Source organism: Plecotus auritus, assembly GCF_963455305.1.
Source record: "Plecotus auritus genome assembly, chromosome: 8".
In the NCBI taxonomy this organism is placed as follows: Eukaryota; Metazoa; Chordata; class Mammalia; order Chiroptera; family Vespertilionidae; genus Plecotus; species Plecotus auritus.
The window spans coordinates 149,243,190-149,267,413 of record NC_137782.1 but is presented as its reverse complement, the minus strand read 5'-3'; the positions used below and the strand labels follow the sequence as shown (position 1 = coordinate 149,267,413).

At 41.5% G+C, this 24,224-nt stretch overlaps 2 protein-coding genes and 1 pseudogene across 6 annotated transcripts in view; 2 read left to right on the top strand and 1 right to left on the bottom strand.

Annotated features, from left to right (window-relative positions):
- Positions 1-6: 6 nt before the first annotated feature.
- EPCAM (epithelial cell adhesion molecule) lies at positions 7-12,597 on the top strand. The gene is made up of 8 exons (XM_080684550.1): positions 7-39; positions 595-835; positions 2,266-2,331; positions 4,148-4,211; positions 6,650-6,751; positions 8,001-8,201; positions 10,723-10,767; positions 12,146-12,597. The coding sequence occupies exons 2-8, from the start codon at positions 615-617 to the stop codon at positions 12,185-12,187; spliced, it is 741 nt and encodes a 246-aa protein (XP_080540676.1). The 5' UTR covers positions 7-39; positions 595-614; the 3' UTR covers positions 12,188-12,597.
- Positions 12,598-18,432: 5,835 nt separating this feature from the next.
- MSH2 (mutS homolog 2) overlaps positions 18,433-24,224 on the top strand; it is a 61,178-nt gene continuing 55,386 nt past the window's right edge. For 2 of the 4 annotated variants that reach the window (XM_080684018.1, XM_080684017.1), the window contains exon 1: positions 18,436-18,735. In XM_080684018.1, the coding sequence (XP_080540144.1) occupies positions 18,525-18,735 (211 nt within the window). In that variant the 5' untranslated portion in view covers positions 18,436-18,524. Of the gene's footprint in view, positions 18,736-24,224 lie in introns of all 4 variants that reach the window. The other 2 variants (XM_080684020.1, XM_080684019.1) reach the window with 2 other exon arrangements.
- LOC308255866 (small ribosomal subunit protein eS26-like) lies at positions 20,766-21,097 on the bottom strand (annotated as a pseudogene). The gene has a single exon. The product of its transcript is annotated as a small ribosomal subunit protein eS26-like (transcript).

Below are 24,224 nucleotides of genomic sequence, written 5' to 3'. Positions count from 1 at the left end.
CTTCAATCGGTACACAACATTCCGTCATTTGTTCAAAATGTGAGTAGAATATCTTCAAGGCCTTTCAACTTTATTTTGATGTATATTTCTTTGATGGGTGTGTTTTGAGTTGGGAAGCCTTTTACTGGCTCAAATCTGACTCATGTTATTTTGTCAGTTATCTTTACTCCTGACAGCGTCGTATGTTGAGAAAGTGAGCGGGGAACATGCAAGTCTATAATAATCTTTGGCCCTGGGAGTTTGAAGTTAAATTAAAATTCCTTTCCTGCCTAAACCGGTTTGGCTCAGTGGATAGAGTGTCGGCCTGCGGACTTAAAGGTCCCGGGTTCGATTCCGGTCAAGGGCATGTACCTTGGTTGCGGGCACATCCCCAGTGGGAGGTGTGCAGGAGGCAGCTGATCGATGTTTCTCTCTCATCGATGTTTCTAGCTCTCTATCCCTCTCCCTTCCTCTCTGTGAAATATCAATAAAATATATTTAAAAAAAAAAAAAAAAAAAAAAAAAATTCCTTTCCTTTAAGAAATATAACTGCAGTTATTTTTCAGTATGACGTTAAGCTTTTTGTTTGTTTGTTTGTTTTGTTTTGTTTTGTAGTGGCTACCAAATGTTTGGTGATGAAGGCAGAAATGTCTCACTCCAAGTCTGGGAGAAGACCGAAACCCGAAGACGCCATTCAGAATAACGACGGACTCTACGATCCTGACTGTGATGAGAACGGGCACTTTAAAGCCAAGCAGTGCAATGGCACCACCATGTGCTGGTGTGTGAACACTGCTGGCGTCAGAAGAACAGATAAGGACACTGAGAAAACCTGCTCCGAACGAGTGAGGACCTAGTGAGTTGGGTTGCCTGTTCTATTTGTTTTCATGCTTTTCAGATTTGTTTAATTAAACTTATTTTTGAATAAGTAATACAATTTCATTATTTAGAATTCAACAGATAGAAAAGGGCGTACAGTGAAAAGTCTCCATCCCATCTCAGGCCCCCAGTTACCCAGTTTAACTCTATAGAACTGATTCACTAGTTTATTCTACAACCTTCCAGAGATATTTTATAAATTTATTAGCTATATTTGTATTTTTTTCTTTATGGTAGCATATGAAACATGATTTCCCTTTAATATTTTTATTCAACACTGTTCAGTATTTCAAAGTTGGGTTAGTTTTGAATGTATATGAATGATTTAAGCTACTTAGGTATTTGCTCACTTATAGTGGTGATTTTGTTGTTTTGTTATTTTAAAAAATATTTTTCATTGATTTCAGAGAAGAAGGGAGAGGGAGAGAGAGATAATGAGGAGAGAAAATCATTGATCCGCAACCCAGGCATGTGCCCTTGACCGGAATCAAACCTGGGACCCTTCAGTACGCAGGCTGACACACTATCCACTGAGCCAGATCAGCTAGGGCTCACTTAGAGTTTTAAAGTGAGATATAGTTGTCTTGAGGATTATGTAATAAAAAAGAAGAGAAACACACTCAAGCTACCATAAGCAAAAAAGGTTTTATTGGAAAGAACTAGTAAGACCAAGATGGTCACTCTATGCTTCTGTCTCCTGGAGCCTCAAGGTTACTTTTCTGTTTCTCTTGGCGTCTTTCCGTGTCTTCACTGGACCTCAGCCCAACATGACCAGCTGAGCCTTGACTTCACACGACCAGAGGCCAGAGAGTCAATGTTAGAAAGGGTGTTCCCTCCTGGATGAGTTCTCTTTTTTAATACAAGAGTTTATTTAGAAAATCACAGAGGTAGAAGAAGTGAGTCGTAGAAGAAGTGGGCTCAGGAAACAAGTTACAGAGGAAAAGAAGGGCCCTTGGGGCTTAGGGGAAAAGTGGGGGTGGCCTGGGGAAGAAGGGTGGGGAGAGGTGCTGGGGTGCTCCATAGAGAGAGCCACTGGATGAATTCTTTATGAAAGATCTGTGAGGGCCAGGGAAAAAATTAAAGGCATATCTACTGCATAAATCCTTTTCCTGTTATCTCTATTCTGTTATTAAGAAAATGATATAACGTAAAAGTCTGAGTTGTGCCCTAACCGGTTTGGCTCAGTGGATAGAGTGTCGGCCTGCGGACTGAAAGGTCCCAGGTTCGATTCCGGTCAAGGGCATGTACCAGTAGGTGTGCCGGAGGCAGCTGTTCGATGTTTCTCTCTCATTGATGTTTCTAACTCTCTATCCCTCTCCTTTCCTCTCTATAAAAAAATCAATAAAATATATTTTTTAAAAAAAGTCTGAGTTGTTATATAGTTAATATTGTCTTTTTATTTTACAGCTGGATCATCATTGAACTAAAACACAAAACAAGAGAAAAACCTTACAATAGTCAAAGTTTGCAGACGTAAGTGCTATTCAGTGCATTGTGTTTACATGGCCGATGCTCAGATCTTCCATCCTACATTAGAAAAACTAAAACAAGTCACAATGCTTTTTCGTATTTCTTAAAAAGATACTATACTGCCCTGACCGGTTTGGCTCAGTGGATAGAGCGTCAGCCTGTGGACTCAAGGGTCCCAGGTTCGATTCCGGTCAAGGGCATGTACCTTGGTTGTGGGCACATCCCCAGTCGGGGGTGTGCAGGAGGCAGCTGATTGATCTTTCTCTCTCATCAATGTTTCTAACTCTCTCTCCCTCTCCCTTCCTCTCTGTAAAAAATCAATAAAATATATTAAAAAAAAAAAAGATACTATACTAGTACATACTATTTTTAATCTTATTTTGAAATAGATTTATAAGAATAATAAGATTTCTATAGTACCCTTCACTTAGATTCACCGGTAAACATTTGCCACAGTTTTTCTTTATATGTGTATGTGTGTGTGCTTTGTGTATCTATCTAAGCATGTATATTTCCCCACAGAACCATATGAGAGCAAATTATAGACATCATGCCCCCAATGTTGTCCTTTATAACCATTTTTTATCCTCTGACCCAGGACCCAATCTAAGATTATGCATTGCATTTAGTTGTCATGACTGTTTTCTCTTCGATATGAAACAGTTTTGGCCTTTCTTTGTCTTCCATGACCTTGATAATTTTGAAGAGTGTGGGCAAGTTGTTTTTGTTTTGTTTGCAATAAAATTTTGATTTATTGATTTTAGAGAGACAGAGAGAGAAACATTGGTTTGTTGTTCCACTTATTTATGCATTCATTGATTTGCTTCTTATATGTGTGCACTGACCAGGGATTGAAACCACAACTTTTGTGTATCAGGACAATGCTCTGACCAACTCAGCTACTCGGCCAGGGCCTGCTTTTTTTTAAAAATTGATTTTTTGGAGAGAGACAGACAGAAACAGAGACATGGACTGGTTGCCTCCCATAACACCCCGACTGGGATCGAACCTGTAACCTGGGTATGTGCCCTGACTAGGAATCAGTATGCATTTAATACTGAGACCCTTCAGTGTACGGGCCACTCTGGCTACAGCTAGGCAACTTGTTTTATAGAATGTCCCTCAAATTTGGTTTTTCTGATGTTTCCTCATAATTTAGTACAGGTTATACTTTTTTTCCCCTTGGTTTATCACCAGCATCTATAAAACCAGTCCTAGAAAGGATATGCTGTCACCTTGTTCCTGTACTGATGGTGTTAACTGTGGTTAAGGTTTTATCTCCAGGTTTCTCCACTGTAGAGTTAACATTTTCTTCTTTTTAATTAATAAATATAATCTGTGGGCAAGCTCTGGCTGGGTAGCTAACTCGGTTAGAGCATCCCAGTAACACCAAGGTTGCAGGCTCCGTCCCTGGTCAGGGCACATATAAGAAGCAACCAATGAATACATAAATAAGTGGCACAACAAATTAATATTTCTCTCTCTCTTCCTCTCTCTCTAAAATCAGTAAATAAAAAATTTAAAAACTAAATAAATAAGTATAATCTGTGGGCAGATACTTGATACCCTGTTTCTAATCAAAGTAGAATTCAATAGTTTATCATCAGTGGATGATTCTAGCCTGAGTCAATTATCTTGATATTTGCAAAATGGCATAAAATTTCCAAGTTTGGTTATTGACAACTCCAGACCTTGAGCTATCTGCTTAGTTAAAAATTAGTGCTGCTTAAAAAAAAATTAATTAAAATTTCTAAAATATTTTTTTAATGTTGTATAGTACAACCATTTTTTAAAATACATGATTTTTAATTATTTACAGTGCGCTCAAGGAGATAATTACAACTCGTTATCAACTGGATTCAAAATATATTGGAAATATTCTGGTAAGTTTTGTTTTTTTTAGTCAATGAGCTTTACAGAAAGTCGGTGAAGCAGTGTGGTTTGGATCTGATTTTTGGTGGTGATTAAATTGCATTTGAGCCAAAACCGGTTTGGCTCAGTGGATAGAGCGTCGGCCTGCGGACTGAAGGGTCCCAGGTTTGATTCCGGTCAAGGGCACGTAACTTGGCTGCAGGCACATCCCCAGTGGGAGGTGTGCAGGAGGCAGCTGATCGATGTTTCTCTCTCATCGATGTTTCTGACTCTCTATCCCTCTTCCTTCCTCTCTGTAAAATATCAATAAAATATATATATATATAAAAAACAAGTCACAATGCTTTTATGTATATATATATATATATATATATATATTTTAATAAACTTTTATTGATTTCAGAGAGGAAGAGATAGAAACATCAGTGATGAGAGAGAGAGAGAGTCATGGATCGGCTGCCTCCTGCACACCCCCCACTGGGGATGGAGCCCGCAACCCGGGCATGTGCCCTGACCAGGAATCGAACCCTGACCTCCTGGTTCCTAGGTCAACGCTCAACCCCTGAGCCACACCGGCCGGGCTCAATAAAATATATTTAAAAAAAAAAAAAATTGCATTTGAGTTTCAGCTCTGGGCACTTCATAAAGCAAATTCCCTGTTTTATTTTTCTTTTACAGCCTTTGAAAACCTCGATTTACCCTTAAAGCAAATGTTGTATCTCTTAGTATCCCACACACACACCCGTCTTCTTACCCTGGGAAACTGCTCCCTGTGATTGCTGTTAGCACACATTTACTTTTGGGTGCCTAGCTCCCATCTCCTCTCGTTTCAGGAGCTAGTCCTAACCAGGTAGCTTGAAAATGCTTTAATAGTGTGATGAAACTCTTTTAAAGCAGTATTAATTTACTTTTAAGTTCCTCTAGATTAAAATTTATGTCATTTTTATTTTTAAAATAGATTTATTGATTTCAGAGAGGGAGAGGGAGAGAGAGAAACATCAATGATGAGAGAGAATCATTGGTCAGCTGCCTCCTGCACACCCCACACTGGGGATTGAGCCTGCAACCCAGGCATATGCCCCAACTGGGAATTGAACATGACCTGGTTCATAGGTCGACACTCAACCACTGAGCCACACTTGCCCGGCAAAATTTATGTCATTTAAAAAATATTTTTTTTATTGATTTCAGAGAGGGAGAGAGAGATAGAAACATCAATGGTAAGAGAGAATCATTGATCAGCACTCCCCCTACTGGGGATCGAGTCCGCAACCTGGGCATATCCCCTTGACCAGAATTGAACCTGGGACCCTTCAGTCTGCAGGCCGATGCTCTATCCACTGAGCCAAACCCGCTAGGGTTGTGTCATTTTTAAAAAGAAACTCTTGCTTTTAGTGGAGCCCATCCCCCAGAAGCGTACTAAAAACGGGTACATGGAAGGTCCAATTTTGAGTCCTCGAATACCTAAAAATATTGTTAATTATTCTTATAATTGATTGATAATTTGACTTAGTATAGAATTCAAAGTTACAATTTTCCTTAGACTTTTGAAGGTATTTCTCCAATATCTTACAACTCCAGTGTTGATACTGAAAAGTCCATTTAGTTCCAATCCTTTGTTCATGATTCATCCTCACCCTCACGAATTTTCTCTTATCTCTTATGCTGTTATTTTCTGAGTCTTGGGTTTTTTAATCCTTTCCCTTCTATGGACAAATATTCTATATTTGAGAGCTTTCTATGTCTTTATCTTCCAAGCCTTCTATTGCATTTTAATTTTTATCGTATGTTCTATTTACAAAAGGTTCTCTCTTAGCCTTCAATTGTTCCTCCCTTTCTATTTTTGCTTCATAGATGCAATGACTCCCCCCCCCCCACAAACAATTTTTTCTTTTCCCTTCATTTTCACTGTTTTATGCTTTCTTTCCTCTCTTTCCCCTCTCTCCCCCCCCCCCACCCCCCTGGTATTTTGGTCAATTTTTCATATTAAAGACTTTCTTTGAAAATAAACGACTTTTTGGAAGAAATATGCTTTTTTGCTTCCTAAAAGCAGAATGTGGTAAATACATACTGCATTTTGGATTGTGTTTCGTTAACATTTTAATTTTAAAGTAGTTCTAGCCAAATATGGTGCTTTAATATCTTATTCTAAAATCTTTTCAAGAGAAGAAAATTTTCTTTTGATAAGAAAACATGATTGTAATTATTATTGTTTGCATTGCTGTCTTAGTTCCCTTGGGTAGATTTAAAGACCTCCCAAAGATTTTTTATTTTTCCAAAGATTTTTAAAATTCTTAGTGATAAACTCAATTATCTACTAGTGAAAAGGAGCACTGATACATGTAGATTATAGAAAATCAAATAGTAAATATTCTCATTACTGAATAATGATATATTCATGATTTTGGTTATGTTAATATTAATTTGTATTTTTCAATTTCCTCCCCAGTATGAGAATGATATTATCACTATTGATCTAGTGCAGAATTCTTCTCAGAAAACTCAGAATGACGTGGACATAGCTGATGTGGCTTATTATTTTGAAAAAGATGTGAGTATAATCTTCCTCGTCTGATTTCTTTGTAGAGAAATGTAATGCTGTTTGTCATGCCTCAGCGGATTCAAGATCTTTAATCATCTGCTTCTCCACGTATAGACCAACCTTATCTCTGTTCTCCTAGTGATTCTTGTGCTGCCATTAATGTCTTCCCTGTCACTCTTATCACCTGCACACCCCACACTGGGGATAAGAGTGACAGGGAAGACATTGTTTGTTTGTATATTTATGCCTTTTTATCAAATTGTTCTACCTAGAATATCTTCACATAATTCTTATCTATTACCTCGCATTGGTAGTTGCTTAGTTTGTGTGTATAGTCTTTTCCTATTATTTTCGTGAATAAGAGTTATGTGAGAAATGTTGTGTAGCTGGTATGATAAAACAGTTTGTTTAAGCTTTATATATTTTTAAAAATATTTTTTTTATTGATTTCAGAGAGGAAGTGAGAGAGAGAGAGAAACATCAATGATGAGAGAGAATCATGGATCAGCTGCATCTTGCATGCTCCCTTCCCTACCGCCTCCCCAGGGATCAAGCCCGCAACCCGGGCATGTGCCCTGACCGGGAATTGAACTGGCGACCTCTTGATTCATGTGTTGACACAAAACCACTGAGCCACACCAACTGCGCACTTTATATCTTATAATACGCTTTTTTTTTTTTTTTTTTTTATGAAATCTGGAATATGCTTCAAAATAATTTGCTCTGAAAAAGGTGGAAGGTTGAGGGGGAAGATAGAAGAAAGAACGAGTAAAATAAGATTGACCTTGTGTTTTTATTGTTGAATCTGGTGATAAGTACATGGGACTTCATTATAGTATTCTTTCTACTTTTGTATATGTTTGAAAATTTCCCATGTTAATGATCTTTTTTAAGTTTCAGTGTTATGAGACTGTTATCATTGAAACCATAAAGATTCTTGGCAACAGTTCTTTTATTTTATTAATTTTAGAGAGAGAGGGAAGGAGAGGGAGAGAGAAATAGATGCATTGATGAAAAAAAAAACAAAACATCGATTGGCTGCCTTCCGCATGCCCCCCACTGAGGATTGAGCATGCAACCCAGGCATGTGCCCTGACTGGGAATCAAACTGGTGACCTCCTGGTGCATGGGTTGATGCTCAACCTTTGAGCCACACCAGCTGGGCAGCAACAGTTTTTTTGGTTTATAATTGACATGTAATTCCACGTGGCCAGGTTTTAAAAAATATTTTAAATTGCTTTTCTCCTTCTCAATATAGGTTAAAGATGAATCCTTGTTCTATTCCAAGAGAATGGACCTGAGAATAGATGGGGAACAACTTGATCTGGATCCTGGTCGAACTGCCATTTACTATGTTGATGAAAAACCACCTGAATTTTCAATGCAGGGTCTAAAAGCTGGTATTATTGCTGTCATCGTGGTTGTGGCAATAGCACTTATTGCTGGAATCGTCGTTCTGGTGAGTATAGAACAAGTAAAGTTTTATTTAAGGTTGTATTCTTTCAAGGAACGGTGACAATATCAAAAGGCTACATCCATGTTCCAAAATGATATAAATGAAATGGAAATCTTTTTTTCTTCTTAATAATTCTCTATAGTGAGTGAATCTATTGCATTTCTGGTCCCTTTTTATTAAAAAATCACCTTATGAAGCAAGGAAAGATACTAATCAGAAAAGCTTGTAGCTGCGCACCTCACAGGTCAGTTAGCAAATGCCCTTCAGTTCTCGCTGCAAACAGTTCAACACTCCTGCCAGGATTAGTGCAATATACCTGCACTTCCAGCCATTCAGTGAGATGAAATGACACAACACAGATTAAGGTTAGCAGAGCAAGAAGTTAAAAGTGATAAATGTGAAGCAAATTGAACTTATCAGTGCTTCAGAAGAAGGATGTGTCACACGAAGGAGCGGGGTTTATTATAGAAATGTACGGGTGCTTCAGCTTCAGGGAATCTTACCAACATAAAGAATTCAGAAATGGATTTGAAGGGACATGGGAATTTACATTGTCCATTCAATGGGATTGGCACACTTGGCGCTCCACCTGGAAGAAAACAGAAGTTGCGTTCCAGTTTCACCCCAGCAGGGCCGACCACCTTGTCCAGATGTGTGATTGGCAAAGCACCTGTGAGAGGAGTCAGGCAGTGCATGTTGAAATAACCTGTGGTAAAGAAAACCAAGTAAGACAAGAAATCTGGAATCTGTGAGGGAAAAGATATATATTTGATGTCATTGAAATTAACATCTGTATGGCAAAGAGACTGTAAAGTAGAAAATACCACCCTAGCTGGTTTGGCTCAGTGGATAGAGCCTCAGCCTGCAGACTGAAGGGTCCAGAGTTCAATTCCGGTCAAGGGCACATGCCTGGGTTGCGGGCTCGGTCCCCAGTAGGGGGCGTGCAGGAGGCAGCCGATCAATGATTCTCTCTCATCATTGATGTTTTTATCTCTCTCTCTCTGCCTTTCTCTCTGAAATCAATAAAAATATATATTAAGAGAAAATATCAATGATAGGCTGGGGGAAATATTCACCATGCATAATTAAAAAAAGGTATTATGCATAATGTATATAGAGCTCTTACAAATTGATGAGGAAACTAAAGAAGGAATGGCAGCAGGTATGGATAGACAATTTACAGAAGAGGAATTCCAGATAGCAAAAATAAACACATGAAAGATTAGTCATAGGGTGGCGGGAGCTAGGGCGCATTTATTTTTTTTATTTTTTATTTTTTAATATATTTTATTGATTTTTTACAGAGAGGAAGGGAGAGGGATAGAGAGTTAGAAACATCGATGAGAGAGAAACATCTGTTAGCTGCCTCCTGCACACTCCCCACTGGGTATGTGCCCACAACCATGGTACATGCCCTTGACCAGAATCGAACCTGGGACCCTTGGGTCCCCAGGCCGACGCTCTATCCACTGAGCCAAACCGGTCAGGGCGCTAGGGCGCATTTAAAAAAAAAAAAGGTTAGTCATAGAAATCATTGGATTTGTCCTGTATAAATGAAAGCACTAGTACATAAGGAAGCATGGTCAGGTTATATATTGCAGTGTTGCTAGTAATGGTCAATCTGCAAACAACCTGAACATAGTATATCCATGCCATGGAATAAAGTGGCTATGGAAAAGAATGAGTTCAATCTATTGCTTTTGATTTGGTAGGCTTCCTATGACAATACAGGCTGTGCAAAAATATTGCATGATTCCGTAGTTTATGTTTGTATTAGGATGGAACAGTGTATGGAAGAATGCACATCAGGCTTTTACATTTCATTAAAGATGATTCATTATTTTCTTTTTTAAATATATTTTTATTGATTTCAGAGAGGAAGGGAGTAAGAGAGAGAGAGAAATATCAGTGATGAGAGAAAATCGTTGATCTGCTTCCTGGACGCCCCCCCCCACTAGGTACCAAGCCCACAACCCAGGCATGTGCCCTGACCAGGAACCTAACTGTGACCTTCTGGTTCATAGGTCGACGCTCAACCACTGAGCCACATCAGTTGGGCTGTTTTTATTGATTTTTGACAGCGAGGAAGGGAGAGAGAGACAGAGAAAGAAATCAATAGGTTGCCTCCCACATGCACCGTACCCTGAGCAGGCATCCTTTCAGGCATGGGACCATGTTCAACCAACTGAGCCACACTGGTCAGTGCTTCAACCTTTTTCATCTCATGGCACACACAAACTAATGACTAAAATTCTGCAGCACACCAAAAATATATATTTTGCTGATCTTAAAAAAAAAAAGAAGGTATAATTTTTATTCATTTATATTGGATGGCTATTGTGTTGGCCATTGTCATTTGTTTGTTTGACAATCTAAGGGAAAAGAGGTCAGTGCCCCTGAGTAAGTAGTCAGGTATTGTATGTTTTTAAAATTCTTGTGGCAAACCGGTTAAAAATTGCTGATTTAGATCAACTTTTTGTTTGGGTAGCAGTCCTAAAATTGTAATAATTTTTCTTTCATTCAGATTATTTCCAGAAAGAAAAGAACGGCAAAGTATGAGAAGGCTGAGGTAAATGGATTACTTAATAAAAAGACCCTTGTTTAATCTTTTATTCCTAATAACCTCTTTATCTTCCTAGACACTGACAGGTTTCAATTACACCTTTTGTAATATTGTCCACAGAGTCCAAGGAGCAGTCTTACAATGCTCTCTTACCTAAATTTTCTTGCTCAAGTTTCATGGCAGATCAACTTGTAATGAATTCTGTCTCATATAATAATGGGATAGGAAGCCTGTATTACATATATATTTTTTTACAAAGTGTTAACGTTTAGTGGAATCTTTTAGCAGCATACTCTAGTGGATTCATTTTAGAGAAACTCAGTATGACTAATCACCTGATTTATTGTCTTTATGCTAGTGAAATTATTAATAATCATTAAAAATGAACTTAACTTATGTCCTGCTTAATTTGTTGCATACTAACTAGTCATTAGTGTGAAATCTAAGTGTGAGATTGCTAGTGTGTTTCAGTCACTTGGAATTTGATATGAATACACTTGTTCTAAAATCCATCAATAACATTTTCAGTATACCCACCAATTTTTGTATATTTATGTATTTTTGTAATTGTATATGTGCTATTTACTGATATTTTACCAAATAATCGAGAAATGTAAAAGAATATTGAAAAAATCTAATAATGGAACTAGAAAGTTCTACCATTTTCTTCCCATACCATAATCATCTGGCTAACCTTGTTTGGTGACCACTGGTCTAGAGGACTATCCCTAAACCGAATCATATCAGAAATTCAGAATGACAACATAGTTGTGGTTAAGAACAATATAGACCTGGGTTTGACCTCTTATTAGCTGGACAAATTATTTAACTTCTTTAAGCCTCCATGTTTCCCTATGTATAAAGCGAGATAATAGTGCAGACTTATGAGGATTAAACAAAGTAATCCATGCACAATTTTGGTCTCAGGCTTGCCACAGGGCAAAATGTTTGTCAGGTGTACTTGTTGTAATCATGTCTCAGTTCTGCCTATAATTAATTGTGTAGTCTGTGACGAGCTACTTAATTCTGAACTTCAATTTCCTCACCCATAAAATAAAAGATGGATAATAGAAAATAAATTGGTTCTTCCTATATGTAAAAATGGTATACATGTAATAAAAATCTTATCCATTCTTAAAGACATTAGCTTACCTGCTACTTTCCCCTGTCACTTCGGCCATCTTTGCTCTCTAAACAGCAGTTTGAATCATGCACCCAGTGTGTGCTTCCTTGTATGATAGCTTTCTTTTTTAAAATTTAAATAAGTCTCATAAATGTGGAAGAGAAGCATCTTGCTTTCTCTTGGTTTTGTTTTAACTTTTCAGAAAGAACAAAAGATTGGAAAATTATTTTAATTTTTTTTCTCTTTTTGCCTCTATTGCAGATAAAGGAGATGGGTGAGATGCATAGGGAAATCCACGGATAACTGCTGTAATTTGAATAGTAACTCGAAGAAGGGAAATTAGCAGATGGACTCAGATTACAAATGTATGAGCATGGGACAGAGAAATCTTTGCAGACTATTTTATTAGTTAACATATATTTGTAATAGTGAAACCTTTACTCAAAATATAAGAGCTTGAAATTGACTACCAATCTTAAAGTTGACCACAAGTGTCATGTATATGCAGTTCTGATAGTCCCAGAACTTGGGCTGCATAGGTAAAATTATTTATACATAACAGTGAAGAGTGTGCATTAAATATGCTTCCACAGTAGAGTTTGAATGACTACTGACTCATCCATTTGTGATTGAAAGCTGCGTTCCTATTTACTTTTGAGTCTTGTACATAAAAACCTTTTTTTATGAACTATGAAATAAACATTTTAAAACTGAATTCTAACTTTGAATCATTTAGAATCAAATTTCCTAGTATATACATAAGATAATAGTTTAAGAAATGTTCTGAATGCTGACTACAAATTGGAGTTTTGCATGAATCATGCATATCTTATATAATAAAACCCTAATATGCAAATTGACCAAACGGTGGAACAACCAGTCACTATGATACGCACTGACCACCAGGGGGCAGATGGTCAACGCAGGAGCTGACCTCCGGTGGTCAGTGTGCTCCCACAGGAGGAGCACTGCTCAGCCAGAAGCCGGGCTCACGGCTGGTGAGCCCAGCGGTGGTGGCGGGAGACTCTTCCGCATCCGCTGCAGGTGGGTGGTAAGGAGCGAGGGGTCCCGGACTGCGAGAGCCCAGGACTGCGAGAGGGATTGGGCCTAAGCCGGCAGGTGGACATCCCTTGAAGGGTTCCAGACTGCGAGAGGGCGCAGGCTGGGCTGAGGGCCCCCACCCAGTGCACAATTTTCGTGCACCAGGCCTCTAGTTCAATATAAAATGCATAACATTATGTAACTTCACAGAAAAATCAGTTTTATTCAGAATGAATCTAAAGATTCTGCTTTAGACAAATTGGCATTTTGGCAAATATACCTTGAGGCAGAATTGATAGAAAATGTTGTGAACCATGAATTCTATGGTTGGTCAAGTTAGAAGCACCAGTTTTTCAACATGTATAATGAATAATTATGGTACAAATATACAGGGTGGGGCAAAAGTAGGTTTAGTTTGTATGGAAAATAATACAAAAATTAATAAAGAATAATACAAGAATAAACTTACACATACAACTGTAAACCTACTTTTACCCCACCCGGTATTTTATATGAAGTCAAATATTTTCCTTTTGATAGGAAAAATTTAAAAATACTATGAAAATAACATTAAAGATAATGTAAAAAGTATATTTAAGCATGATTTTTATCCCATCTGTAGTAGGTGGAATTCTAGATGGTCCCCAAGATTTCTTACCCTGGATGTATATGCCCTATATACATCATTCTCAATATTAAATTACATTATATGGCAAAGGTGAAGGGATTTTGTAGATGTAATTAAGAACCCTAATCAGTTGACTGAATTCAAAGGGAGGTTACTGTGGGTGGGCCTGACTTAATCAGATGATCCTTTTAAAAGATGTCTAAAGGTGAACAGCAACAGCAGAGGTGCTCTCCTGTTAGCCTTAAAGCAAACTGCCATATTGTAGAGAGGGTCACCTATCAGGAAACGCCCAGCAGACTCTAGGGACTGAGGCCTCAATCTCAGAGCCATAGGAACTGAATTCTGCCAAAAACCAGTGAGCTTGGAAGAGACCCTAGCTCCAAATGATACCATAGCCCTGGCTGACATCTTCAGCAATCTTAAGACCCCAAGAAAAGGACCCAGTTATGCTATGCCTGGACTCCTGACCCATGGAAACAGATAAATGCTTATTGTCTTAAGATGCTAAATATGGTAATGTGTTATATAGTGATAGAAATGGACATAGTAGGAAGTAACAAGAACTTTAAAGACAATAGGAATAGCAGATATAGGGAACAGCCACTACCTTAGGGCTGAGATAGTGCAGCACCCAAGGAAGAGACCTTTAACTGCCCCTAAGCCCCATACATACCCTGGGCCCCCGAGATCGAGGGAGAGGCAGAAAGGTTGCTGCAGTATGGCACTGGCATCACTGGAAAGTCAGTCTTGTGAAACTTGATGAAAACCTTCCCTCTAGGACAGGAGTCATCAAACTACAGCCCGCAGGCTGGCCCATCACCACCAGTTTTTATACAGCCCAGAAGCTAGGATTGGTTTTTGCATTTTTAAATGGTTAGGGGGAAAAGAATGTATTGTGATATGTGAAAATTAGATGAAATAAAAATTTCAGTGTCCATAAATAAAGTTTTATTGTTTGCATAAGGTGTGTGGCTTTTTCAAACTACAGTGGTAGAGTTGAGCAGTTGTGACAGAACCTATCGATGGGGTCTGTCCTTTACAGAAAAAGTTTGCTGAACCGGGCTCTAGGTTGCTGGGGAAAGCTCTTTATAGGGAGATGTCTCACCAGACACCAAAGCCACTCTATAAAGCTACCTTTTATAGTTGGAGTGTGAGGCAGGTTCTCAGAAGCTGCTGGAGGACCAGCTTTGTGCTGGAGAAGCCACCCATGCTCTAAGAGCCAGATGAAGTCCTGGGTCTGCAGGAGCTGGGCACTGGGGAAGCTAACAGTGCCGCCAGGGGATACACTCTCCTCTTGCAGTGTCTCTCCAGCGCCCTCTACTGACGAAGCTTCAGATCCATTTTTGCTCAACACTGACACTGCTAATTGCCAATGGCCTTTTTACCCCCAGTGTTTCATCATTTGATCTCTCTACAGCTTATCACCATGTTGACTGCTCCATGTCCTAGCCCAGTATGTTGCTTACACATTTTCTCTGGCTTCATGGACCTTAGTCTCCCGTGGTTGTTTTCCTCTTCCACTGACTCTGAAATACTAATGTTTTCAGGATTTATCTTTACTTCTATTTTTCCTCTTTTTTTCTTCCTGGAGGATTTCAGCCATTCCCTTGTCTTAGCCTAGACCCGTGGTCCGCAAACTGCGGCTCGCGAGCCACATGTGGCTCTTTGGCCCCTTGAGGGTGGCTCTTCCACAAAATACCACGGCCTGGGCGAGTCTATTTTGAAGAAGTGGCGTTAGAAGAAGTTTTGGTTTAAAAAATTTGGCTCTCAAAAGAAATTTCAATCGTTGTACTGTTGATATTTGGCTCTGTTGACTAATGAGTTTGCCGACCACTGGCCTAGACGATAATAGAAATCTCATCTCCATTTCTGCTCTTCATCCTGAGCTCTATACTAAACTGTGTTTCACTTAACCAGCTTTTAATCTCACCATCTTTCTTCATAAACCTAGTGTGTCTCTTGTGTTCTCAGAATCAGTTAATGACATCACCAGGCATCAAGTCCCATCTTTTTTCTCTTACCTCCTCTGATCCTTTAATCATCAGGCCCTGTGATTCTCCCTCAGAAATAATGTCCCTCTAATCTGCCTTCTCTTACACATTTTCACTGGTCTCTTAACCACCAGGCTATTCCCTCTCTAGCCCAAACTCCACATTGCTCCCAGAATTATTTGCCTAAAGCTGACCATAGCATTTTATACAACATGGAATCTACTAGACTCACTTGCCAGAGGGGTATACAAGGCCTTTCACAGTCTGGCCCTATAGTGGGCACTCTTTCCCCTTTTGGCTGTCCAATACCCCATCACCTCTTCAATTTGGGGAGAATTCTGTGTTTGGTGTTAGTGAGAGACAGTTCTCTGCCTCCCTCTGCAGAAGTTTAAGGGTAGAGATCCTCACTCTGTTCTCAGTAGCCAGGGCACATGTAGGACTTGGAATCTTAAGATAAAAAGAAGGAAAAACAATTGAGAAAACACTCATGGACACCAATGGGGTGAGACCAATGGCAGCCATAGGAGTGTTCCAGGGGTGGCATCTCAGCCCTTGGCCTCAGATGGTGTCATCTAGCTATGGTTGCTCTGCATATTGCTTCCCTTGGTTCTTCTTTCCCCTCCACTATCAATTTTTGGTTCCAGACTTCACCATTTGCCTGGATTAATATAATTTTTGGCTTCCCTAATACCAAGCTCTTCCTACTCTCAAACTTCTGTGCATACCTAGCATTCCCAGAACAATTGAAATCTGATCACAATCGACTTTATTTCGTGTTATACCCTTTACTTAGTCAACGCCCAACTTAAGCTCCCTTTCTTCCATAAAGCCTTTCTTAACACATTAACCTTAGCTCTTCCTACTTCTTTCAATATGAAGGGGATCAGGATACGTCACTTTGGCATAAGGATTATTTTGAGCTGAAAGCAATTGAGAATCAGCAGATGCAAGAAAAGTTCTCTACCCTCCCCTTAACTTTCTAAAAGCAGGGCATAGCCTGGCCAGTATGGCCCAGTGGTTGAGCATCAACCTATGACCCAGGAGGTCACAGTTCGATTCCTGGTCAGGGCACATGCTGGGGTTGTGGGCTCCATCCCCAGTAGGGGGCGTGCAGGAGACAGCCAATCAATGATTCTTATCATTGATGTGAACCAGGCGTCCTCAAACTACGGCCCGCGGGCCCCATGCGGCCCGCCGAGGACATTTATCCGACCCGCCGGGTGCCGCTGCCTGTCCTGCTTAGCAGCCGACTCGTCCCGGGCCCGCAGTGCACATAGGAATTTGTTCATAGTTTTTTTTTTAAACTGTAGTCTGGCCCTCCAACGGTCTGAGGGATAGTGAACTGGCCCCCTGTTTAAAAAGTTTGAGGACCCCTGAATTGTGAACCATTCAACCACTGAGCCACACTGGCTGGGCAAAAAGATATATTTCTTAATACCCAACTCCAAGGACCCTTTTTAGTCCTACTCTCTCTGAAGCTGCAGCTTCTGACATGGTTGACAGCAGAGGGACATGTTTGTGTTGGAGTCACAAGTGTTGAGAGGGAGGGGAATTTTATTGCCCTAGAATAGTTGAGGTGAGAGGAGGGAGAGTGGCTGGAAGTAGCATTGCTGGATGGTCAAGTCAAATGATCCGAACTTAGTTGGCTTCCTGCCTCGAAAGGTATTTTAACACGTGGGCCAATGGTTTTTAAACTGAGTTGATTATCAGGCATACCTAGGGAGCTTTTTCAGAGATCCTGAGACCCCACCTTCAGAAATTCCAACCCATTATATGTGGGTGGGACCTGGGAATTCGTTTGAAACCCCCGCCTCCCCCCCCCCCCCCCCCCCCCCCGCACTGGTCATTCTATTTGCTTAATCAGGGTTTGGGGCAGCTTCCTAGGCATTCTGGGCAGAAGGGAAGCCAAACAGGAGAGTGTAATGCTTTTCGAAGGCAGGTAACTGTGCAGGACAGGACGTCCTTCAGGTCTTTGATCAACATTTTTAAAAATTTCAACCCCACTTCCCCATCTTTATTTATTTTTTTTAACTAAACGCTTAAATTCTAACATTTAGTTTATTTACTGTATTATCTAAAGCCATTCACTAGAATTAAGCGCAAAGGCACTGTTTATTTTTTTTTTACTAGTAATCTTTAGATCCTAGAAGAGTCTGGTATATAAACATTTTCAAATTAATGAATCAACCAAGGAGTGAACTAAATGACTAGTATGAAGCAATAAGAAGGTTGTGGAGAATAAACCTGTAATGTTTTTATTATTTATGGATTTTAGAGAAAGTAAGGGAGGAAGAGAAACATCCATTTTTGTTGTTCCACTTAAGTTATGCATTCATTGGTTGCTTCTTTTATGTGCCGGGACCTTGGAGATCAAACCCTCAACCTTGGCGTATCAGGAGGACGCTCTAAACTACTGAGCTACCTATCTGGCCAGGGCTTTAAATTTGTAATCTTTATGTTGGCAGTTTACTTAAAAAGGAAAAGGGAGGCAGTTGGGGGAGAAGGGAGCAAGTTTAAAAAACTACTGGGAATGGAGAAGACAGTTTTTCCTTGTTTTCAAGTTTCTTTCTGATTCCACTTCCATGCTTCTGGGTACGTAAAAAACGCAAAGCCTGCCCGTACATCCCACCTAATCGCTCTCTCTGGCTGCCGTCCATCCACCGAGATCCCAGCCCACAGAGTCGAAAAAAACCGGGGAGAGCAAAATTATCTCCAGGATGGGCGTCCGCAGGGTCGCCGTACGACCTAGGCTCACGCAGGCGCAGTAGGCAGTCACCTGCGTGCGCGGGAAGCTGGGCCGCGTCCGTTTGTGATTGGCTGCGGCAGCGGACTCCCACCCACCTAAACGCAGCGCCGGATGCTGATTGGTCGGGCTGCAGAGGCCGGACGCTGCCCGGGGGGCGAGGGAGGGGAGGCGGGAAACAGCATAGTGGGTGCGGGGTCGCGCAGTTCCTCCGCCGGGCTGTGGAGCGATTCCGAAATGGCGGTGCAGCCGAGGGAAACGCTGCAGCTGGAGAGCGTGGCCGAGTATGCCTTCGTGCGCTTCTTCCAGGGCATGCCGGAGAAGCCGAGCACCACGGTGCGCCTCTTCGACCGGGGCGACTTCTACATGGCGCACCGGGAGGATGCGCTGCTGGCCGCTCGGGAGGTGTTCAAGACGCAGGGGGTGGTCAAGTACATAGGGCCAGCAGGTGAGGACTCGACGGCCGAGGCCGCAGGGACCCTGCGGAGGGAGCTTTTCTCAGGCAGTGGGCGGCCAGCGGGCTCGGGCGAGGAGGGCCGCGGGTTGGGGATGTGGGTGCCCCGTGCGAAATTGCGCTTTCTTCGGCCCCCGCCTGGCCAGGTGGGGCGCCCCCGCCCCGAGCCTGTTCCTCTGCAGCCGCTCCAAAGCCGAATTTATAACGAACGCGTAGGGAGCGTTTTAATTGTTCGGTTTAACAGCATTCGTGTGGGTCTGTGCCCTCCGTCCCCACCTGGGTCCTTTGACTTACCATAAGCAACGCCAAGTCTCTATTATATAAACACCGGTTCAGACGTGAGATTAGAGGAGAAGTGGGTTTGGGAGACCGTTTTATGTCAACCTCGTTTTGCTCCCACTCGGCTTATACCGCCGGGGCAGCGCAGGGACCTGTGAAGGGCTGTTGGGAAGCAGTGTTGCCAAGTGGTCAGGACGGCACTTTGTCTGGAGCCAGATTACCTGGGTGAAAGTTGCCGCTCCTCAATTTATTAGCTGTGCCCTTGGGCCTGTAATGCCGGTTTGTGCCTCAGCTCAGCATCCAGTGCCCTCTGTAACTCGGCCCCATCTCCCCAGCATCATCTCTCCCCGGAAAGCCACAAACTTCTCACCCCTTGTGGGCTAGGTGTTCTGTACGCTTTATGTGGATCTCTTTCCTCCCTGGCTCCGTTGTGATAGTGGAAAGAGCGTCCTGGGTGGGGGGGGGGGGGGGAGTAAGGAGTTGTGGATTTCTCCTCTTGCTGTTGCCACATGCAAAGTGGATGTTACTGACGAAAGATTCACCAGGTGGGGATTTCTTGAGTGCTGGCGTGTCAGCTGGGGTTGTGGACACCAGGAGTACATAGATGAAAAGGCAATATCCCTGCCTTCACTGAGCTCACTCTTAGTGGAGAGCAAGGCATAAATAATTACAATTCAAGGTGGAGAACTGGGCGTTGCATGACCCATAATAAGTTGTTGAGCCGAAACCGGTTTGGCTCAGTGGATAGAGCGTCGGCCTGCGGACTAAAGGGTCCTGGGTTCGATTCCGGTCAAGGGCATGTACCTTGGTTGCGGGCACATCCCCAGTGGGAGGTGTGCAGGAGGCAGCTGATCGATGTTTCTCTCTCATCGATGTTTCTAGCTCTCTATCCCTCTCCCTTCCTCTCTGTAAAATATCAATAAAATATATTAAAAAAAATAATAAGTTGTTGAAGAGGTATAGAGGCAGGAGTACCAAAGACTGGAGCTATCAGAAGAGGCAGTGTCTGAAAGGCTAAATTCCACTCGAGCCTTGAAGAATAAGGAATTTACCAGGGACAGGGCCTGAAAAGAGGTAGATGTGTGTTGCAGGAGCAGAAAATGATGAAATAGGAGAGTGGCCCAGGTAGGTGGGGTCATGATAAAAGGCTTTTTATGTGGTGCTGAGTGAGATGCTAGAACTGTCTGTTGTAGGTAGGCAGTGAGAGTTCTGAAGACTTAATTTAAGATGGAGTGGTGTGTTGGATCATTTCCACTGTAGTGTAGAGGATGGGGCAGGAGGAGCAGTATTAGAGGCATGGGGACCAGTTGAGACCAGCCAGAGGCAGTGTTATGGTGGCTTCATAGTTAATGGCGGTCTAAATTACTTCCCAGGCTCAAAGTGATGATATGATTCCTTTTATTCTAGGTTACAACACTTTTCTTGTCTTTGTTTTCTTGTGGTTTAGAATAATTTAAGCATTTAAAATGTGTAAAGTTCTAAATGTACTTGTATGTTTGTATAAATTGGATAACTGATTTTTCTAAGTACCTGTTAATACAGATAGTTGGTGGTTTTTTTGTTTTTGTTTTTGGTCTAAGATTATGAAAGGAATAATGGATGGATGCTAAGCATTGCATCCATTTATTGGGAAGGAAATTTAGTATGAACATCCAGGAATCTTTAATATTGGAGTGTAGATTTGTTTTTTTGAAGTACAATTTCCATTTATTTTTCCCCTAGAGAACTTTTCACTCCTTAAAGATTTAGCTCCTTACATGGACTTTGGGTGGAAGTTGTGGGGCAGCACCCGAAGGTCTTACATGGGGTGGGAGTGTTCCGGGCTTCACGAGAATGATTCCTGACTACCTTGCTGTGAATGGCACAGCTCACACAAGTAATTTAGTTTCACATACAGCTTGGGAAGCACATAGGTGTCGAATGTCCCTAACGCTGCAGCCTCTACTACGTTTCGAATGACAAACTTCTTAATGGTCTTGTCCTTGAGCACACACCAGGCGCAGTTGGTGCAACAAATAGGCTGCACATGGCCTCGGCCTTTTTTGGCACAATCTTTATTCCTTCTTTTCTTGGTCATCTTGGAAACGAGGGCCCAAGAGAGCTAGATTTTTTTTTTAAAACATATTTTTTTCTTTTGTTGACCATGAAAGTTAAAATGTTGGTTTTTGCCAAGGACATTTCTAAGAATGGAATAATCTAGAAAGTCACCTTATCTTAATCCTATTGGGAATGTGGTTAAGGTGATTAGAAGTGAATGTGAGGCCCTGGCCAGGTAGCTCAGTTGGTTAGAGCTTGTCCTGATACGCCAAGGTCGTAGGTTCGATCCCTGGTCAGGGCACATACAAGAAGCAACCAATCCTCCTATATAATAAAAGCCTAATATGCAAATTGCCCAACCGGGAGTTCGACATGCGCTGACCATCAGGGGGCGGCGCGGCAGTGAAGGCACTGCCAGCCCGATGGGCCCCAGCGGGACCCCTGCGGGATGGTGGAGCAGGTAAGCAGGTGGTGCCAGGCCAAGGTGGGGGCGGGGGGAGACGGGACAGGACTGCCACCTGGCTCCCAGGCACTGAGGGAGCCCGATGGGGGGCTCGTCCTGATTGATCACTCTGCCCCTCAGGTGGGATGGTGGAGCAGGTGAGGGGGCGGCGCCAGGCCACAGTGGAGTGCCATGTAGGGGTGCGAGCTGGGGCCAGATTCCCGCAGGCCACCCCGGGGGTGTGTGTGTGGGGGGGGTGTCTACATGAATTCATGTACCAGGCCTCTGTGAATGCATAAAGAAGTGGAACTACAAATTGATGTCTCTCTCTCTCTCTCTCTCTCTCTCTCTCTCTCTCTCTCTCCCTCCCTCCCTCCCTCCCTCCCTCCCTCTCTCTCTCTCTCCCTCTACCTTCCTCTCTCTCTAAAAATTAATACATTTAAAAAATTACTTATTAAAAAAAGAGAAGTGAATGTGAGTTATTCCCAAGGTTCTATTTCTTAATTAGGGGTTTATGTCAAAGGCACATTATAGGTTAAGGATTGTCCTAACATTTATTTGATTAGGTTAATAAGAGTTCTAAATGATGGGTAAATTACTAGAAATTGGCTGAAATAGCTGAAAAAAAGGGAAGGGCTGGAAAAAAGTATCTTGGATCCCAAAAGTTGATGCTTTGCAGTTTTTACTGTCCAAGGTGATTTTTTTATAGTATGTGTTGATGTCAGGCTGCCAAAGTTACTTGTTTGTTGTTACTTGTTTCTTTACTATAGTTTAATGTTAATCTACCTGGGTAAAGGGTTAACAAAACCTTTTCCCTTGCTGCTCTGGAAATCTGATATGGTTAAGAAGGTTAGCCTGTTTCTAGGCAGCATTGCTTATTGCAAAAATGACCCCAGATCGGTAAATGACATCTGTACTCTAGAAACTATAAATACCTGATGAGGATCCCTTGCACTCCCAGTCTTGACAAATTTTGGACCTGTCACCTTAACCTACATTCTTTAGCAGTCATTCTTGCTTCTGACTATTGACAATAGATATCATTGGCCCTGACCGGATAGCTCAGTTGGTTAGAACATTGTCCTGATATACCAAGGTTGTGGGTTTGATCCCCAGTCAGGGTATATACAAGAAGCAACCATAAATAAGTGGAACAATAAATTGATATTTCCTTCTCTCCTTTTCCCCTTCCCTTCCCCTCCCCTCCCCTCCCCTCTCCCCTCTCCCCTCTTTACCTCTCCCTCTCCTCCCTCTTTGCCTCCCCCTCCCTCTCCCTCTTTGCCCCCCCTCCCTCTCTCTAAAATCAATAAATAAAAATTTTAAAAAAGAAAAGAAAATAGATGTCATTAGAAGAGAAGGCTCTCAATTTCTTGCCCTCAAAGTTATAACATGTTTGTTGAGCTGTCGTTCACATACAATACTATTCACCTACTTAAAGTACAGCGTGGAGCAAAAGGAGGTTTACAGTTGTTAGTACAAGAAACAGAGCTTATTTTGTATTATTATTTCTTAAGGGTTGCATTATTTTCCATATGAAAAACTGTAAACCTACTTTTGCCCACTCTATACAGTTCACTGATTTTTGGTATATTCACAAAGGAAAGCAACTATTACACAATAAATTTTAAAACATTTTCATTGCCCCCCAAAAGAAATCCTGTATCCATTAACAGTCACTCCCCCTTATCCCCAATCCTTCCAACCCTTGGCAACCACTAACCTTTTCATGTCCAGATTTGCTTATTTTAGACATTTCTTTGTCCTTTGGCATGCATCGGGGATTGGTTCCAGGACTCTTTCCCCATACCAAAATCCAGATGCTCAAGTCCCTTATATAAAACGGCATAGTATTTGCATATATCCTAGGTACATCCTCCCATATACTTTAAATCATCTGTAGATTTTATCTAAACAACGTAAATTCTATGTAAAAAGTTGTCTTACTATATTGTTTAGGGAATAATGACAAGGAAAAAAGTCTGTATGTGTTCAATAGAGACACAACCGTTGTACGAGTAACTACATAGTAAACACAGCAACAATATCATTTTTCCCCCCAATATTTTCCATTCAAGGTTGGTTAAATTTGAGGATTCGGAACCACAAAGGGCTAAAGGGAATCATACAATGTATGGTGTGTGGTCTTTGTGACTGGCTTTTTTTTAAGTATGTGTTGATTTTTTAATTTAATTTTATTTTTTAGAGAGAGGAAGAGACATTTATCAGCTGCCTCCTGCATGCCCCCCACCGGGAATTGTGCCCGAAACTCAGGCATGTGTCCTGACTGGGAATGGAACCCGTAATCTCTTGGTTCATGGGCCAATGCTCAATTACTGAGCCACACTGCCAAGGCCTGGCCTCTTTTTTTTTTCTTTTAAATATATTTTATTGACTTTTTACAGAGAGGAAGGGAGAGAGAGTTAGAAACATCAATGAGAGAGAAACATCAATCAGCTGCCTCCTGCACACCCCCTACTGGAGATGTGCCCAAAACCAAGGTACATGCCCTTGACCGGAATCGAACCTAGGAACCTTGAGTCCGCAGGCTGACGCTATCCACTGAGCCAAACCAGTCAGGGCGGCTTCTTTCATTTGACATTGCGTTAATTTTTAGAGAGAGTGGAAGGAAAGGAGGGAGGAAGGGACGGAGGCAGGCAGGCATAAAGAGAGAAACATCGATGTGAGAGAAACACATGGATTGGTTGCCTCCTGCACATGCCCCAAC

What these genes read in the sequence shown, in the direction of transcription:
- EPCAM (XM_080684550.1), top strand. Translation starts at nt 615, where the DNA reads ATGAAGGCAGAAATGTCTCACTCCAAGTCTGGGAGAAGACCGAAACCC. An exon ending in AATAGTCAAAGTTTGCAGAC is followed by an intron (nt 2,332 to 4,147) that starts GTAAGTGCTATT and finishes AATTATTTACAG; the next exon opens with TGCGCTCAAGGAGATAATTA. An exon ending in TTGCTGGAATCGTCGTTCTG is followed by an intron (nt 8,202 to 10,722) that starts GTGAGTATAGAA and finishes TCTTTCATTCAG; the next exon opens with ATTATTTCCAGAAAGAAAAG.